This window comes from Corapipo altera, unplaced genomic scaffold, assembly GCF_003945725.1.
Source record: "Corapipo altera isolate COAL_440 unplaced genomic scaffold, ASM394572v1 23b, whole genome shotgun sequence".
Lineage (NCBI taxonomy): Eukaryota > Metazoa > Chordata > Aves > Passeriformes > Pipridae > Corapipo > Corapipo altera.
Window position 1 is genome coordinate 3,603,093 of NW_020884885.1, and position 17,942 is coordinate 3,621,034.

Sequence of the window (17,942 nt, forward strand, 5' to 3'; positions counted from 1 at the left end):
CTTAGCTAACAGCCTCTTGGCTTGTACTTATGGGAGAACTGAATCTCTGTGTTGGTTCTGCAGGCTTGAAGTAATGAAGAATAATTTGCAGTTAATTCCAAAAGAAGCATTCTGTGCATGTATATGGCTTTGTCTCAGAGGAAGTGTGCTTATTCAAGATAGTATTTAAACATGTATTTAAGCAAAAGTTTAACTATCAGTGAAGTTATGGAGCTAAGAATATGCTTAATTCCCATCCTTAAAGCAGGTCAGAGTGGAACATTTACTTGGGTAGGACTCTGCATTTTTAAACTGATTTTTAAACAGCACAGCAAGGCATCTAGGATATTAGTACTGAATAGTTATTGAAGGATACATCAAAAATTGAGATCTAAGTTGAGAGGCATAACTTGAGTTAAACATAAAGGGGAAGAAGATTTTCAGTCCTACAGCTAACAATGCTGTGGAGTTCCCAGTTAAAGAAGAGGGCAAAAATCTGAAAGATTTAGAAAAAAAGCAGTTGAAATATTTTTGTTGTTAATTTTTCTTTTGATTTTTTTTTTAAGCCTTTAGTTTCCTTTGAAAGAAAGCAATATGAAATATGGTATGCTTAGGTATTTTTTTCTATTAAAAATGTTTGTTAAGCTTCGTAATGTTTCTTTAAAATGTGGTGCATAAATAATAAAATACATGATGACACAGTACAGAGATTATCTTGGCAAAGCCTGGCGTGACTGAATCGCTTACAGAGCTTGACACCTGTGAATAATGTGATCATTGCAAAAGTGTGCCAATGAAAGCTTCACACCTCACCAGTTCGTGTGTACAAGTTTGTTAGTGCATTCTGTTTCAGCACATTTTCTAGTAGTGGATACCATGGATAACTGAGGCTGTGGCTTTTTTGACATGGTGAATACAAAGTGAGAATAGTTTCAAGAAGGAAGGGTCCCACATCCTATTCCTTATCCCTACTGACTCTTGGACGCCTACTCCTTTCCTTTGCCTTGAACCAGTTTTGGTGCTCAACTTATCGCAAGGACGGACTAGCTCAATAAAATGAAAGATAAGTACGGTGGCAAGAATAAAGGAAAACATGACTTTTTTCTTCTTTGTTATTAAATTGAATCATCTTACCTTGGAACCTTATGAACAGGACAGCCATCAGTGGCTGCAAGGAGTTGTGTGTACCAGGCCCTTTGCTGTCTGCTTTTGGGTGCTTACAGGTGCATGCAGCAGCTCAGGCGGGAAACAGCAGGGGGATGTAATGTGTTTCTTGTGTGTTTGCTGTTGGCAGTATTACAAAGTGTATCTTAAGAACCTTAGCCGAGGTGTATGACCAAACAAGCCTGTTACTTACCATGTTTGTGTTCACTGCAGTCGTCATAAATGCCCAGTCCCAAAAGGTGCACCCTGGGATTAAGCTGAGCAGGGTGATCATGGCCAGCTGAAGTTTGTCCACAGCTTGTAGTCAATAGCGGAAGAGCATGAGGAGCATCACTATGGAGTTCTAAAGGTCTTGAACTCCTGTTGAGTAGATGAAGATTTGACTTACCCACTTTTCAATTTGGTACTCTTGATACAGTGCATAAAGCTCTGAGGCACCATCATGCTGTTTGCAAGCACAGATATGGGTGGGCTAATGTGAGCAGGGAGGTGGAGCTGTAGTCTTGGTAAAGGTCTCACACTCCATCACGTTGTTGGCAGCTCGTGTCATGCTGCCTGAAGAGGACACAATATCCCACAGCACCACCACTCCAATTAGAACTCTCTGATCTCACACAGCTTATGTGAGACCTTGAAGTAGAAAAAGAAAATGAGGAGTGTGTTGTATCATAATGCTGAAAGTGTTAGAAAGCAAGAGGAAGCCATGATCAGATGGAGGGAGGGAGGAGCAGTGGAGGGAAGAGCAGGGAAATTCCTCTTCCTTTTAGCAATGGTAAGATATTTATTTCAGTAGCATCCACAGAGTAGCATGTAGGATTTCTTTCTCCCATATTCCTGTGTCAAATATAGCTGAAGACGGGCCATTAATTTCAAAGAGAGTTTGCTTGGAGCGGGATCTGTTCTCAGTGCAAGTAGAAGGATCATTTTTCTTAAAAAAAAAGAAAAAGTAATTTACTGTTATTGTAGATAACGCAGCTACTTAAAGATCCAAAGCATTATGAGATAATTGTGGTTTCCTATGCTCTTGTCTCTGTGGTGTTTGCAGTGATTGCCTTAATGCTTTCTGTTACTAGAAAACAGTACATGTTTAAGGGCACAAGAAACTGTTTATCCCTTGCAAGCACGTCAATTGCACGCGTGCTACACTGAGTGGCTCGGCTTGTGCCTACCCTCCACCGGCAGGCACGGGTAACCCGTTGAACCCCATTCGCGATGGGGATTGGGGATTGCAGTTCTTTCCTGTGAACGAGGAATTCCCAGTAAGTGTGGGTCATAAACTCAAGTTGATTAAGTCCCTGCCCTTTGTGCACACCCCAGGTGGGGATTGGTCTCTTCTCCCAGGCAGCTATCAGTAAAACAGGAGGGCATGGTCTTCAGCTGTGCCAGGAGAGGTTTAGGTTGGATATTAGGAAGGAATTCTTTACAGAGAGAGTAACCAGGCATTGGAATGGTCTGCCCAGGGAAGTGGTGGATTCTCCATCCCTGGAGGTTTTTAAGGTGAGACTGGATGTTGCACTTAGTGCCATGGTCTAGCAACCACAGTGGTACTGGATGAAGGGTTGGACTTGATGATCTCGGAGGTCCCTTCCAACCTGACTGATTCTATGATTCTATGATTGCTCATGCTGTCAGAGGAGAGCACTGTGTAGGCACTACAGCCTGTTGTTTATCAGAATCTTGTGATCCTGAAAAACACTCAAAAATCCTCTTGTGTAGAGATAGCCCTGTGACATTTAGTAGTTTTGCGCTTCAGAGCAATGGGGGTGGATCCCTACAGCACCTCTCTCCATGGCATTTTGTTTCAGCCAAAGGAAGGAAATCTGTAAGTTGTCTGGAAATTACTAGGGAAATAGAATTCCTATTTGCCTATGAAGAAAATGGTGGTTTTTTGTAAGGAACATCAAATTGTTCATGGAAGATGAACAAACGATGAATGAAGCTCTTCAGAACAGTAGTTTCATTTTAGCTGGCTGTATTTATCAACATCCTGTTGTTTAGTATTTCATCTTTTTAACAATATCCCTTTTCCTCCACTTCTTGCAAATATCTCTTTCAGTTTCTGCAGATAGTTCAAAATGTTGAGTGTTGAAATTGCCTGCATGCTATGCCTGGAGGATTCTAGTCCTGGGCTTTTCTCTTCCTTCCAGTAGCTATAAAAATTCCTTTCCCTTCACCCTTTCCTTCTCTCTTTGCAGGTTATCTTGACGAATCAGATTACCACATCGCTGAGCAATGGCCCTGTGATCCAGGCAGACCTGGTGTCTCCAGCTGATGATTTGTCCCTGTCTGAAGGTAAGAGATCCCTCTGTCAGAACTGAAACTTTACACTGACACAAATCCACACTGTAATTTGCAGTCTTCTGTTGATATACAGGGGTCTGAGAGAGTCAAGTTAGCAAGTCTCACCTAAAAGAGTCTGGAAACAAAATTATTTTTCAGTTTCTCTGAAAATCCATTTATAAGTAAAAAGCAAGTATGTGGACTAACTAGAAGGATCTGACACTTTCTAGAGGCTAAGAATGAGTTTTTGAGCCATGTCAGTTCCTCAGTGTTGTACTGTCTTGCACATGCATTTAGAGTATTATTTTCTCAGTCTTCTGAACCTGCTGCAAGAGTAGATACACAGGCTAGGCTGCAAATTTCACCTTCTCTAATGATTATCAGTGATTCCAAAGAGAACCAACTGGTCACAAAAGAAGGAAAGCAAATACTCAGTCCTGTCTCTTGAATTATGTTGTCTGGTTTTCAAGTACAGTGCCTCAGACTGCATCTTTATGTTGTGTGAATGTAATAGGAGGGGTTTTGTAATGCCATATATTATTTTACATCTTCAAGTTTGTTTTTTCTGTGCAGAATTAGAGAGAGGCATGCTCTTTTTGGGTACTAGTGAGGACTCAGTGTACTAGGAAGAAAAGTTAATTTTAAATCAAGATTTGCAAAGTAATATAATAAGTTCAGCTTTCCCCTCTTGCAAAGACTAGTCAGAGTACCCTCAGTCAGGGACAGATGCAAAAAGTTTGTTATTTAGAGTTCAGTTCATGCATAGACCCAAATGTATGATGTAAAGCAATGTTTCTCTTTCCTGCAAAGATGTGATAGTTGCGTGTGGACTTTCCACTTTGTATAACATGCATATTTCTGCTCTTTCTTTCCTTGCTGCGCTTTCTGATGGTTCTGATCAGCTTATCTGTGTTCTAGTTGATCACAAGGCCTCTTAAACTTCTCTGACTTAACACAAGTACAGCCCGGTGGCAAAAAACAATAACCAAAAAAAGTGGTTAAAACTGACATTACTTCTGCAATTCATTTCAGTGGACAAGAGAAAGAGGTTGAGGATAAGTTAAACAGAGTGTCAAAGAGTAGCAAGTAACTTCAGTGCAATACCTTAACACTGATTGATGGGTTTACTTCATAATTTTGTCAATAGGAGCTTGGTAGAGCACGGCTCATTAAATCATTTTGAAATTGCACTTGTAGCTGTGGTTGGCTCTGTCCCTTGCCAAAGTATCTCTGGAGTTCATTGCTTGGATACTGCTCCTTACCTCTGTCAGAAAAAGTTGAAATTCGGTAACTAGATTTGGAAGAGGAAGGCATAGTTTTTCACCTTTATGATTTCTTGGCATGAAATTGTGCATCATCTCATTAAATGCTCTTGATCACAGTACTTGTGGTTTTCCTTGTCTTTTAGAATTGCTATGTATGAACTTTCTCTGAAAAGAAAGGCATAGCTGACTCTGAAGTTGAAGTAATAAAATATGTTCTCAATAAAACATATTTTCGTCCCGTGGTTAAAATATTTGAAGATACTTTGGAAAAAAACATGGACAAGTTGCAATCTTTCTAAATTTCCCAGCAAATATGAAAAATTTTTAGTCCTGAAATCAGGACTATGCAAGAGATGGTGTAAAGATTTTTGTAGCAGTTAAAGGTTATTAATGAAACTATAATGTTTTGCCTAAACTACCACCATTATTTTTCACCTTTTAACCCAAGAATGAGTTAAAATGTGTTGGTGCTGTGTGTCTGTTGTATTCTTTTGTTGCTCTCATTCCTTTTTTTTAAATTAAGGATCTGAAGTGGTAAAATGAGCCAGCATCACAGTTGCTGAAAATGGAAATATTTGTTTTGCTGCAGGACAAGAACAGTACAGTCAGCAGCAGTGCAGGCTCCTTCAGTAATTCAAGTTTTATCAAGGGATAAAGGGCTGATAAACTTCTTTCCTTCTCTCCCTTCCTTCTTCTGTTGACTAACATTAACATGGCATTTACATGCTGTGTTGTGTAGTGGAAGAACACAGTGCATCTTCACACTACATAGTGTTCTCCCTGTGTCTTTCTTATTCATCAATGGCTGCTTCAGGATTTCCATTTTTCATCACTTTTAACACATACTGTCTACCTGTGAGAAAATGTGGAATTTCAGGCCCATTCAGCATTTGATTTCTGTGTTTATCTTGGTATCAAAAGCTACAAGTGTGGACAGTGTGTTTTAGTGGATTTTTTAACATTGAGGTGTTGACCTGTCCTGAGAAAGTTCCCCCTTTTAATATGTTTCTTGTTAGCTATTGAACAGCCTGAAAGTAGCAATACTTTAATCTTCTGATAATTTTTTTTATACTTTCAGAATCCTAAATTAATTAGTCTTCTAGGGTTAGTGTGATATTCATAATACTTACTACTCTTTTACAACTGTAGAATTTGCAGGAAAGAGTAGTTAGGTGAGTAGCCAAAGTGCACAAAGAGGATATGTTGCAGGGTCAGGGATAAGAGGCCAGATTTGTGACTGAGTTCTTACCTCATTGTTCCTTGTCACTCATCACCAACTAAAGCTGAATTTGAACCAGTGACCTAGATGTGAAAGGACCCATAACACATTATTAGTCCTGTAAGCAACTCAGACTACTTGGTTTGTGTATGTCTGATATGTTGTTTTAATCCTATCTGAAATCAGAGTCCAGTCACTGTAAATGGTTTGCTAAAAGGGTAATCTTTCTTAGGGAGAGGCAGAAATGAAAATTTCAAACTGAATGTGCTATTAGAATGAAGTGGAATGTTACAGTGTCTTTTGGTTTTGCTTCTGATTGTGCTTGAGAAGGGAATAGCTTGGGTTATGTGTTAGATTAGTCAAGGAAGCTGTTCATCTGATGTGTGACAGAAAGTTAATCTGATGAACAAGCTGAAAGGACATTGTCAAGCTGTTTCAGGCTCAAGGGTTGTCTTCTGTAGAATTGTAATTTAGTGCATGAGAACTTGTGTCCTAAAAATATGTTAGGTTTTTATGAGAACATTAATGGCTTTGTAAAAGCAGTGCTGGCTGTAAAATCCCACCACTTATGTACCAGTGTAAGAATTCATGAACTGTTTGTTGGTAATTTTTGTATGAAATGGTTATGTCCAGCTAAATTCCCAGATCTGTGCATACTTCTGCTTCAAGACAGATAAAAAAATGCTTAGTTTGTTACAAATTAAAGTGATGAATAAAACACAAAAGTTCTACCCATGATCTGAGCTCTTGCATTCATTTGGCCTTTACATACTTGCCAGATTATCATCTGAAGGAGTTAAGACTAATAGTCCAGCTCCAAAATTCTCAGAGATGTAAGGCTGTTGCTTCTTCCCTGGGAAGCAAACTCAGTTTCTACTTGTAACTACACCATTCTTACATAGCCATCTCTCAAACCATGTCATCACAGGAGATAGACTGGAGGATGATTGTGAGCACTGCTCTTTCACTCTTGCTTTATGAAATAGTCTCTGTTTAGCTCTTCTGATCAGAGGCAATTTCCAGTTTGAGAAGCCTTAAAGTTGTTTTAGATTGCAGGGGTGGTCAGACAAGCCCAGGACTATCGCAAGAACTAATGCTTTATTACTTAGACATAAAAAGTAGCACTTACCCGATTAAAATATTTTTTTTAATAATTAAAAAAAATAGATTTGAACTGCATTAGGCTAAGTGAACACTAGAAAGGGAATGTAAATGTACACAGCAAACTATTTTGCATGACTGTTAATGGATGTTTTTAAACAAGTTATCTGTGGCTGTGACTGTACTATTTTTGTTATTTTCATATGAATAAATTTTACCTAACGTAAAAAGTCTTTAGAAATTAATTCTAAGCCTATGTGTTAGAGTGCTAGCTGGACAGGGAAATTTGTGTGTTTCATTTGTGTGCTGCAAAGAGATAAGACAGTATGACCTACTTGAGGTCCCTTCTAGTCCACCAGTGCCTGTCTTATTAATATATCTGCCAGCTGCAAGCTCTAACTTCCTCTCACAGACATAAAAGCCAAACTCAGTCTTTCTTGGAAAAAGCTCAGGAGTGTGTTGGTATGAACAAGAACAGTATCCCCCTCACAGCATGCACAAAGTGTAAAGCAAAAAAAAGAATGCTGTCTTGGGCTTCTTCAGTCTCAGCTAGTACTTTCAGATATTTGTTTGAAAAAGTCAGAATTATTTTGTGTTTAAAATTGTATGTAAACTTGTGCTAGCTCTGGGGAAGCCAGTGTTCAGTCTTCTGCCATTTGTGCTCATCAAGCAGTTTGTCATAGCATTGTATATTTTTAGTGCACAGTGTGAGCAATGAGTTTAGTCTGACCTTTTCAACTTTGTTGCTCTGATCTTGAATTCTTTTAAGCTGTTGAGCAGAAGTAGGCTTTCGTGTTGTGGAGACTGGAGAAAACTAAGCTGCCATAATATCTCCCACCCACAGGATTTTCCTACTTCAGCTTAGGAGCAGAAGATCTGAAGCTGGAATCTTTGGCTTCTCTTCCTTGCTTCACCCTTGATTTCTAGTCATATTGTGATTAAATTATTTTATTCTTCAAGCCTCAGTTTACCATTTTTTAAAATTTGGGGTTATATTTTTATTCTTCAACTTTTTTTTGCTTTCTTAATATTTCAGAATATTCCTAGGGGAAATATAATGAGTTGACCTCTTCACCTCAGAGTAAGATCAGTTCTGTAGTTTATTACTTCTCTCTCTTCAAATCCTCTTCTTTCAGTCCTGGTGCCAAATGGAGTGAAAACACTGAAGGAATTATCAAGTGAACTGAGGAGCCCCCAGAGATCAGAGGCTGTTGGTTGCTTTTGGTTTGTTTATTTATTGATTTATGTGTGCACTTAATGCTTAGGGTTGGATCTGCAGGTGACTTAATTAAAATAAAAAAGAATATTCTGTGAGACCATAAAGTTACCTGTTTTGCAGGAACTGTGAGCTTACAGATCAAGCAGCTGTTAAAAAAGTTTAAAAAACACTTCCTCCTTGTAGTTTTAAAGCTAACGCAGAATAATGGATGTCCTAGTGAAGTGCTCCAGCATGATATGAATTTAAATGCTGTGGAAAGTATCATAACACTTTGGCATGTTTTAGGGTTTAGTGTTTTAGCTGAATGCTCTGTAAACTGATTGCAGCCTGGTTTACACAATTTTGCTTGAAAGAGAAAATAGTTTGTCTTGGATCATTGAAGCAGTATTGTTAGTTAATTATAATACATTTTTGAATAAGACAATTCATAAATTAATATCCTATCATTTTAATATGAATCCACTATGACTTTCTGAGACCTAAGTATTTGGAAATACCTACTTTAATTTTGTTACCATTATATAATCTCTGTCGAGGTTACTGGGCATGTAGAAACCCAAGAACCATGTGGCATGGTATATGTAAAGTCTTTTGACTGTGACCCCTCATGTGGATCCTGTGAAGCTTAATGAATTTTAAATATGCAAAAGGCAATGAGTACAAATAACACTAATGGTATTGCCAGATTATTTGGAAGATGAATTCCAACAATTACACCATGTCTGTGCATACTAAAGAGTAAATTTCCCAACTGAAACTAGTGTGCAGGTGTGAATCCTAAAGACTAAAGCACATGCCTGAAAAGGTAAAGAGGGGACCTTATCAATATGTTTAAGTATCTGAAGGGAGGGTGTCAAGAGGATAGAGCCAGGCTCTTCTTTGTGGTGCCAAGCAATAGGACAAGAGGCAACAGGCAGAAACTGATGCACAGGAAGTTCCATCTGAATATGCAGAAGAGCTTCTTTACTGTGCAGGTGACTGTGCATTGGAACAGATTGCCTATAGAGATTGTGGAGTCTCTCTCACAGGAGATATTCAAGAACTGTCTGGATGCAATCCTGTGCAATGTGCTCTAGGATGACCCTGCTTGAGCAGGGAGGTTGGACCAGATGACCCATTGTTAGTTCCTTCCAACCTTGCCTGTTCAGTGATTCTCTAATGGAGTTCTCTTCTTGGTTAATGGCTTATGAAGGTAGGGAAGGGCTACAATATAGCATTTGCCTTCTACAGTTAAAATGATACACAGAAGTGTAGTGAAATTTGCCTCTGTGTTTGATTTGATATTAATTACTAGTTCTCGCCTGATGGTTTGGTTGCCACTTAGGCACAATGCCAGCTACCCTCCTGTGATGGGACAGAACAGCTCCATGAGCCACAGGATTCTGCCTCCAAGTCTGAGCCTTGGGCATTGTGACTTTAGTGTCAGAGTTGATAGAATTATTTAACTCACTGGTTCTCGTTCGTGTGAGCTCAATAATGGAACAGCTGGAATTGTTTCTTTCTAATCCTTTATTTTGGTACTGGCCTTCATGTCTCAGCTGTCTTTTAAGAAATTGTTCCAGCATAGACCCTGTAACCCACTTCACCAGCCAACAGTGCTGTGGGAAGCCTTTTATTCCTTCAGTCTGTTCTGTCTTTGAGTTACTTCTCCAGCTTTAGACCTTTCATGAAAAAGATTATTAGCCCCACATACTCTCGAAGGTGAGAGAGGAGCTTATCTTCCTTCATCTGCTAGAAGTCAGCACAGTCCATCTACTTCAGGACAGGTAAACAGTGGGCACTGAAAAAAAGAGGTGACCTTGATAAAACTCATTAATACATGTGGGAGGGAAAAATGCGCCTCCTCAAAATACAATTTGATTCTTGTGCTTCCACTGTGTTTGTGTTTCTTGTAACTCTGTGCTCTTAACAGTAGTAGAGTCTGCCCCCCAGTGCTTCAGTGGAAAGAAAAAAGCCTTTCTGGTTTTTGAGAATGCCACAAGGAAGTGCACCATCGTTACAGGGTCTGGAACAAATGATATTAACCATTAGGGGAAATGATACTGTGATTGTTTCTGCACGAGGCAGGGTTGCGGTGGTATATGGAGCAGTTAGATTTCACAATAACAGTGGTCATGTTAGCCTGTACTAATTTTGATGCTATATTTCACTAAGTGGGAAGTAACGACATAATAACATCTAGCCAAATTTTAACGGCTTTTTAATCAAAAGATAAGTCTCTCAGTAAAACATTGTTACAGAGACTGTATGTCTGGAAATGTCAAGCTGAATGACATGCATAATCACTTGACATAGACTATGGAAGGTTGAAAACTGTCAGCAGGAACACTCAAAGACCTCTATATATCAGTTTAAGAGAATCTCCATTCATCATTTCCTAATTGCTATGATGAGAGAATACAAAGTTTTACTGCTTTGTTGTGGTTTCTTTCTGAAGACGTGATATGACTTACAATCATTAATCAACAATTTGTAATCCAGAAAGCCTTCAGGTACATTTGCTGGGAATCACTCATCTATGTAATTAGAAGCACGATAACAGAAGTGATTACAGTCATAGTTGAGTGGTTAGGAGTTACCACCTCTCAGCTGCTAAGTAACTTACCTCGACTGAAAAGAAGTGCACCAAGTACGTGTTACACCTTCCAATGCAAAGTAGAATGGGTTTGCATGAATCCTGCTGCACACACCAGTTTATTCCTGTGTTCCTGTAACTGCAGTAAGCTTGAGAGCATATATGTGTCAGTCAGTGAGTTTCAGTGGATGGCATATAGCTGTAAAGCATTGTAGCAAGATTGCAGTTGGTCATTTCTTTATGCCCTAAAAGTGTTTAAAAATAAGATTAACTCATTCTACAGTGTGGGTGAATACTGAACTTTTTCTGTGGTCCTGCAAATCAGTGGTTCGATTCAGAAAAATGAGACATGGTTTGGCTCTAAATTCCTTCAGCAGTCCTTCATTGCACCCCAGTGTTGGTGGAACTGCTCTAAACTAATTTATCTTTCAAATTACATTGTAAAAAATGAATTCAAGGGTAGGAAAGAGCTAAACAGCACTTGTCCCTGTGCACAATGACCAATTAAATTCTGTCTTAACTCACCGTGGATTATCCTTAAATCTGTACAGAGGTTGAGGAAAAAATATTAAATTAATATTTATCATTGAGTAGGATTTAGTCCCATTTCTTCTGGAGTTTTATAGTACCAGCAATGGATCTTTCTTCTCAAAGAACTGGGAAGGGATCAGAAGGATTTTGATTTATGGGAAAACATAACTATGGGAATCATATTTGTCTTGGGGCATTACATGAAGCATATGGCTCACCTGCAGAACTTGAACCAGTTAGAAGTGACCCTAGGTGCAGGTGTTATGCCAAAAGGGAAGGTGAGGGTGAAGGGACAGAGGATACTTTTAGAGTCAGTTGCCTGTGTTCGAGTTGCAGTTCCAGCTGGATTTCCTCTGGGTTTACTGCAGGATGTTTGAAAAACTGGCTCCTTGTTAATCTCAGGCAGCTTCTGTGATTGATGATTCCCCTTAATCGTAAAAAGAGCACATGGGTGTTTCTGCTTAATTTGTGTCTATTTCCTGCTTTATTATTGTAATAATGATTTATTGTCTTAAATTATGGAAGTTTTATAACCTCTTAGCCTTTTTTGGAGGTTGAAGCTGGGCGCTCTGGCATGTGAATGAACTTCTTCCCAGTGACAGTCTACTCCTAAAATGTTACATTCAAACCCAAACATAACATGATAATAAAAGACAGTATATAGTTGGTACATTACTTCTTAGTTTAATTAAAATAGGGAACCTTGAGTATGAGCAGATTTTGCATGCTTCACAGAGACAAAATTAATCTAATCTGTATTCTGCTAGTCTTCTCATAATATCAGTTATACTAAAAAATAAAATTAAGAAATATTTGGAGAAAAGCAACCCAAGTGGTCACAGTGCAGTACAGAAAGATGGGTAAAGAAATGGTAGAGAGAGGAAATGCCTGGAGGTTAACTAAAGGAAGGCTATGTTTACATTAATTTCTACTCTCCTAAAATGTCCTGCTGTTACTCCAGTCTCCTAGGTGAGCCACAGTCTACAGAAGATTCCTGCATGAGCTGGTGCTTAACTACTGCCAGAAAGGGTAAAAAAGACAATGGCTCAAGTATGAATAGCTGCACTATTAACAATGGAAAATTTGTCAGGAAAAGGCAAAACAGATGCTACTGCTGGGTAAGCAGCCATGATTCTTTGGGAGTAATTTGAGCCAGTCTGATACCTGGCAGGGGAGTTGTTGTTTCAGGCTGGCACATGGATATGTAAGGCAGTAGTCTGGGCATGTTTTAGCTGAATATCCGGAAGTTGTTTCTGAGCGTGAAATCTGTTAGACCAGCTGTTCCCAAATGGTTTGTGTTTGTGCCCCTGTTTCTGGTGGTGAACTCACCCCAGCCAAGCCTGCGACCCCAAATACTAACATAAACAATCACATCTCTGTCAGTCTTGTGACCCCACTCTGTGTGGCTGTGACCCTGCTGGAGGTTACAACCCCTGGTTTGGGAATTGTTGGGATAGACTGTCAAATAGTCCTGCTGGGGGAGCACTGATATGCCCCATCCAGGCCAGGATCATCACAACAAATGCCTTCAGATCTCACAGTAATTTGTAGGTCCCTGCCACTAGTTCGAGACTGCAGCTTATTAGAGCTGACATGTCACTTTGGTACATCAGGAACATCTTGGAGATCAAAAGGTCATAGTCCTCCCACGCTGCCGCAGTCTTTCTTCATGGACGTGCCTCTTCGTCTTGCTTCTCCGTCAGCTGGCTGGCAGTGAGCCCCGGCGCCTTCATGGCGTGGCTGATTTGGCCACAACTGCTGGATGTGTACCAGCTGCAACTTCTGCCCCAAGCCAGCCTTTTCAAAATGGTTCTCCCTGAATACTCCTTGCCTTAATGAAGGGATTGATGTCTATCTCTCTCTGCTGAAATAATTAAAAGCTGTATAGGGAACTGCTAGTGGAGGTGGGCTAAGCCTTCCTCTGTGTTTTGTAAAACTAATCCTGTTATTCATATACATGTACATATGAGCACAGTCATACAGATGTGGGATGCTGATGGAGAAATAAACAGAAGGTGGCCATGTGTGATTACTGGTGTACTCTGCAAGACTAGGGGCTTTGATAAGCCATGTAAACAGTCTCCTTAACATAAAATGCTAAGTTACAGATGTCCTAATTAGAGATCTGATTCTTAAGCTTTGTTCTTCTTCAATTTTAAATGGATTTTGTGAACAAAAATGAAAATAGGTTTCAAATTTGCTTTTTTGAAAGCATTTGTTACCATAATTTAAAGTAGTAACATTTAAATAGCTAACTGATAATTCAAGGCCATTGACTTCAAAGTTTACAGTCATGGATATTTGACAGTGGCACCGTTGCGTAAATCCAACAAGGGGAGGAGCCTGCAACAGATAATTTATTTGAGGTACATTTTTGTCAATAGATCCTGGAAATTGCCAATGATGACAGGAAGGAACGAGTACGATATGGTGCAGAAAAATATCTTATCACTTAGATAAAAACCTGCATTGCATAAAATTAGCCCAGAATTCAGTCAGCGTAAGTCTTGTGTCAGAGCTCTGTGTGGAGTGCTTTGTTTAAGGATGTTGCTGGACTGGTTTTCTGTTAGGCAGGTGCATAGAAAGCATTACACTAAATATGAGAACAGCAAAGTCAAGTTGTGGAGTGTGTAAGCCACTCAAGAAAATAGTCAGAAAATCTTATGTTACAGGCTGGTTACTGCACATGCCACTCCCAAATGAAAAAATTGTTTGAAACAGCATCTGTAACTTGATTGTCCCTTAAGCACTAGTTACATGTCAGAAAATGGAGTCTCCTTCATCTGTCCAGGTTGGATTTGGTGCACAAAGAAGCATATCCAATTCATAGTGCCTCTTAGGTAATCAGATTAATATCTCCTGAACTGAATTTACCCTTTTGATACTGAGTCTTTCATATGCCATGTTTCACATATCACGTTCTGTTGAAGCTCTGCGGCTTTTCAGTAATTTCCTTGAAATCTATATGTAGTATGTCTGCCCTCTTTTGAGCTGTTCTTGGGACATGCATCAATTAAATATGTTTCTGGTACTCTCTTAATGGCGTAGTTTCCCTGGGGTGAAAAAGTGCTTCAAAAACTGAGATAATTTGTTTAATTTAAAAGCAAAAGGGTATGGAACTACAATTTCAGACTTCAACATCTACGTTCCTGTAGCTTTGAAGGACTGGGGAAAAAATCTTAATGTCTTACACACAAAATAAATAAATTCTTGAGTTCTTAAATACCTGATTTCATCCAGATTTTTGCTTCCCTTGCTTATCTTTTAATTTTCTTTCCGTTTTTTAAATGGTAGATTTTCAACTTGTCAAATTTCATTGTTTGCTGGTTTTGCTTAGTGTAACAGAAGGCTGGATTTTGTTATCTGGGTCTAAGGAAGAACTGTAAGTGATGAAGGATGGTTCTTAATTAAAATTAATGATAACCAATCTGAATACAGAATTCTGTTTTAAGTCATTGAGGCTTTTGGCTCTAGGACATTCTGGGAATGTATACTGTATAGGAGTTCAGATATTTTTTCAAGTACACTGAAAGTCATCATGGCCAGTTTTCGCGAACGAAGATTTTGGGAAAGGTCTTTACCCTTTGAGCCTGCGCAGTGGATTTTTTAGGTGAGACACAGTATGCGCTGAACTGAGCCCACCCTTTAATCCTAAGGTTCATCTGCTGGGGCCGAGCGAGCTTGGACGGTGGCAGTGAGGTCCTCAGGACATAGGTTTGTTTAGAGTGACCTTCTCTTAGATGGATGGCCTTACAGGGCTGACGAGCTCCATCTGCCCGGAGGAGTTCCCTGACCGGGAATCGAACCCGGGCCGCAGCGGTGAGAGTGCCGCATCCTAACCACTAGACCACCAGGGAACCCCACACTGAAAGTAGAGGTACATAAATTACCATGTTCTACCAGATCACTCCAGTAAGATTCATTCTGTACCTCATATATCTTTTAACCTGCATCTGCAGTGGTGTTTCCATTGAGATTTTTGAAGCAAGTCCTCACTGATCTTTGCTTGCTGCATGTTTGTTCATTTTGTGGGATGGTTTTGATGTGCAACCAACTAGAGAACTTTTATAGGAAATTAAACAAGATCCAGTAGTGCTCAAAGCCATCGTGAAGGCAGAAGAATCTAAGCTAACGACTGGTCATCAAGCCACAGTCAGAGCAGGGATGTTCTCACCAGAGCAAGTGAGTTTGGAACAGAACAATGATGCACTTACAGGGTAGCTGTAGGGGGATCAACACCAACTCTTTCGCCATCTGACACTGTTGTGCCAAATTATTCACTATTGGGGACTTGCTTCTTAAATAAAAATATAGAATGTTTTCTCTTGTGTGTTTTATGTAAGTCAGGCAATACAGACCACTTCCAAAGATCAGTAGGAGGGGTTACTAATAAGCTGTAATGCCCATTGCCTGACTTGTGGTTACTGAGCTCAGGTAATGCTTGATTACAAGAATCAAGAGTATGCGTTTCAGCAGGGTAACAGCTCAAATCCTTGCTGGTAGGATTTGACAAGCTCGTTTGTGCTAAAGCCTGAGCTGCCGTGTCTTTTATTTACTGTTGTTTATGCTATGAAATACAACATTTTGCCTGCCCTTGGCCTGTGGTGACATCTCAGCTGCAATAAGCATATGCCCCAATACCAAGTTCCTGGATCTGGTCATCCTCAGCATCTGCTGATGAATGATCTTTCATAAGTCTCACCCACCTCCCTTTTTCCTTGCTATTTCCTCTGTTTTAATTTCAAACTGATGATGTTGATGTTCCATTTTAAGACTTGAAAGGATGGCTGTTATGTTTGAGAGTTATGTTACCCCACTGAAAACTGGTACCCGCTGAAGGACAAGTGACTATGAAGATGGGCCTTTTAAGCTTTAGAAGTCTGTAAATCTTTTCTTGTTAATGTTCGGTAGGAATGAAGTTTAGGATAAACTTCATTGCTTTCAAGCTAATACAGTGCCTTGTCAGTGACCAAATCTGAATCTCAAGGGGAAGAGTTCACGGTGATTCAGGTTAAATGCCAAAAACCTCATGTTCCTTGGAGCCTTTAGTTTGTTCTGTTGACTGTTCACCAGAATCCTGCAAACTAGCAAAGACTGGTCACGTTATTTTCCTCCAGGTTAGTATGAGGTGACTCCAAACAGCATGGGATCAACCTGTCAAGTCCTTAATGGCCCTAGAGTTTGTTGTCATGGCTTATGGTCAAAACCTGCCCAGTTCTTCTTTTCCTGAGGGTGCATCTGCTTCTTAGTCACCACTGTGATGGTCATGTGAGCTAGCATGAAATGAGCTGTTGAGATCCAGAGGGTTCCAGCGGCAGATGAGTCACAGAGGCAGAGAGGTCAGTGCAGGCTCATCTTTCTAGTATTTACCATGCACAGTGTAAATATATCCTGAGATGAACCTGCCTTCTGTTAAAATGAAACATCTTTTGTCTAGATGAGAAGATCCTATGTGTGAGAAGAGGCTCTGTCACCTTAATGCCATTCTAAAAGATTAAAGGACTTTGAAAACTTATTTTAGCTTGGATTTCCCTTAAGTAGAGAGACCTTGTTTTCCTCACTTATTTTAAGAAGACATTTGACTGCAGCAGGCTGAATAGTAATTTTGAGCAAGTTGAAGTCACATGGAATAGGGTAGGGTAGCTCTGCCCATGCAATATAGATCAATTTTGAGTTTATTATAGCTTCAGCTCAGGATTTGGTGATTGTTTTTTCTAAGATGGTAGAAAGTCACCTACACTTTGATGTAGTGCAGTTTTTAATCAAATGCATTTTAAACAAATAAATAAATGATTAAACCTTACTGTGTCTGTAAAACACTAGATTTTCAGCAGACTTCAACATTTTAAAGTACTTATTTTGATTGTACTGAAAATTTTTGTGACAACTATGGCTTCCATGAAAACAAAGAAGTGTTTTATCAGAAGTAACATGTTCTGTGGGGATATGTCTTTGCTGGTAAAATAAAAATCTTGAAAACAATAAAGGAGACAAGGCACAGGTTTTTGATCAGAACTAGAGACATGCTACAAAAAATGACATCTGGGTTATTGTCTGGATGTTTCTTTTTTTCCTCTCTCTCATAATTCTTGCACCTTCCCAACCAAAAAATGTTGTTTCACAAGGTTTAAACTTTGCTAAACCAGTGAAGATTTAAACAGAAATAAAACTGTTTACCAGTTGACCCTGCTTCTTTGTTCCATATGAAATTATGTGGTGCTTGTCTTGCATTTTGAATAGGTAGCTGTGGTATTGGCATACCGTATTCTAATCACTCTGATTAACAATTCCTTGCTATTGGTTGCCTTACATACAGTGGTCAGCAATTCCTACACTCAATGATGCCATTGAAAATGTTTGAGATTGCTGCCCAGTTTCAGCAGTTTAATTGCTAATGATGTGTTATTGCTTCAGAATTTAATAGCTGCTTCTGGTTATGATGAAGTTGGTTTAAACCTGCAAACTTTTTAAAACTTCATTTGTCACTTCCTCCTTGCAGTGTGGTTTCCTCCTTTCCTACCTTCAACACGTTGTGGTCCAGGGTGTTGGGTGAGGTGACATGTCCTATTTTACACTCAATTGGAAAAGACTGCGTCATGGGCACTTGAA

At 39.4% G+C, this 17,942-nt stretch overlaps 1 protein-coding gene, 1 long non-coding RNA gene and 1 other non-coding gene across 14 annotated transcripts in view; 1 reads left to right on the forward strand and 2 right to left on the reverse strand.

Moving 5' to 3' along the window:
• Positions 1–17,942, forward strand: part of RAD51B (RAD51 paralog B) — a 427,893-nt gene that overhangs the window by 166,796 nt on the left and 243,155 nt on the right. For 11 of the 12 annotated variants that reach the window (XR_003527485.1, XR_003527484.1, XM_027642185.1 and 8 more), the window contains exons 8-9: positions 3,339–3,435; positions 8,145–8,222. Coding sequence is in view for 10 of the 12 variants with exons in the window: in XM_027642185.1 (XP_027497986.1) it covers positions 3,339–3,435; positions 8,145–8,222 (175 nt within the window). In the remaining 2 variants the exon portion in view is untranslated. The remainder of the gene's footprint in view (positions 1–3,338; positions 3,436–8,144; positions 8,223–17,942) is intronic. The other variant, XM_027642186.1, reaches the window with a different exon arrangement.
• LOC113946621 lies at positions 9,980–16,582 on the reverse strand. The gene is made up of 4 exons (XR_003527490.1): positions 16,541–16,582; positions 11,552–11,760; positions 10,833–11,001; positions 9,980–10,232 (listed from the first exon to the last, which is right to left on the reverse strand). It is a non-coding gene; the product is annotated as an uncharacterized LOC113946621 (long non-coding RNA).
• TRNAE-CUC lies at positions 15,119–15,190 on the reverse strand. Its single transcript has one exon. It is a non-coding gene; the product is annotated as a tRNA-Glu (tRNA).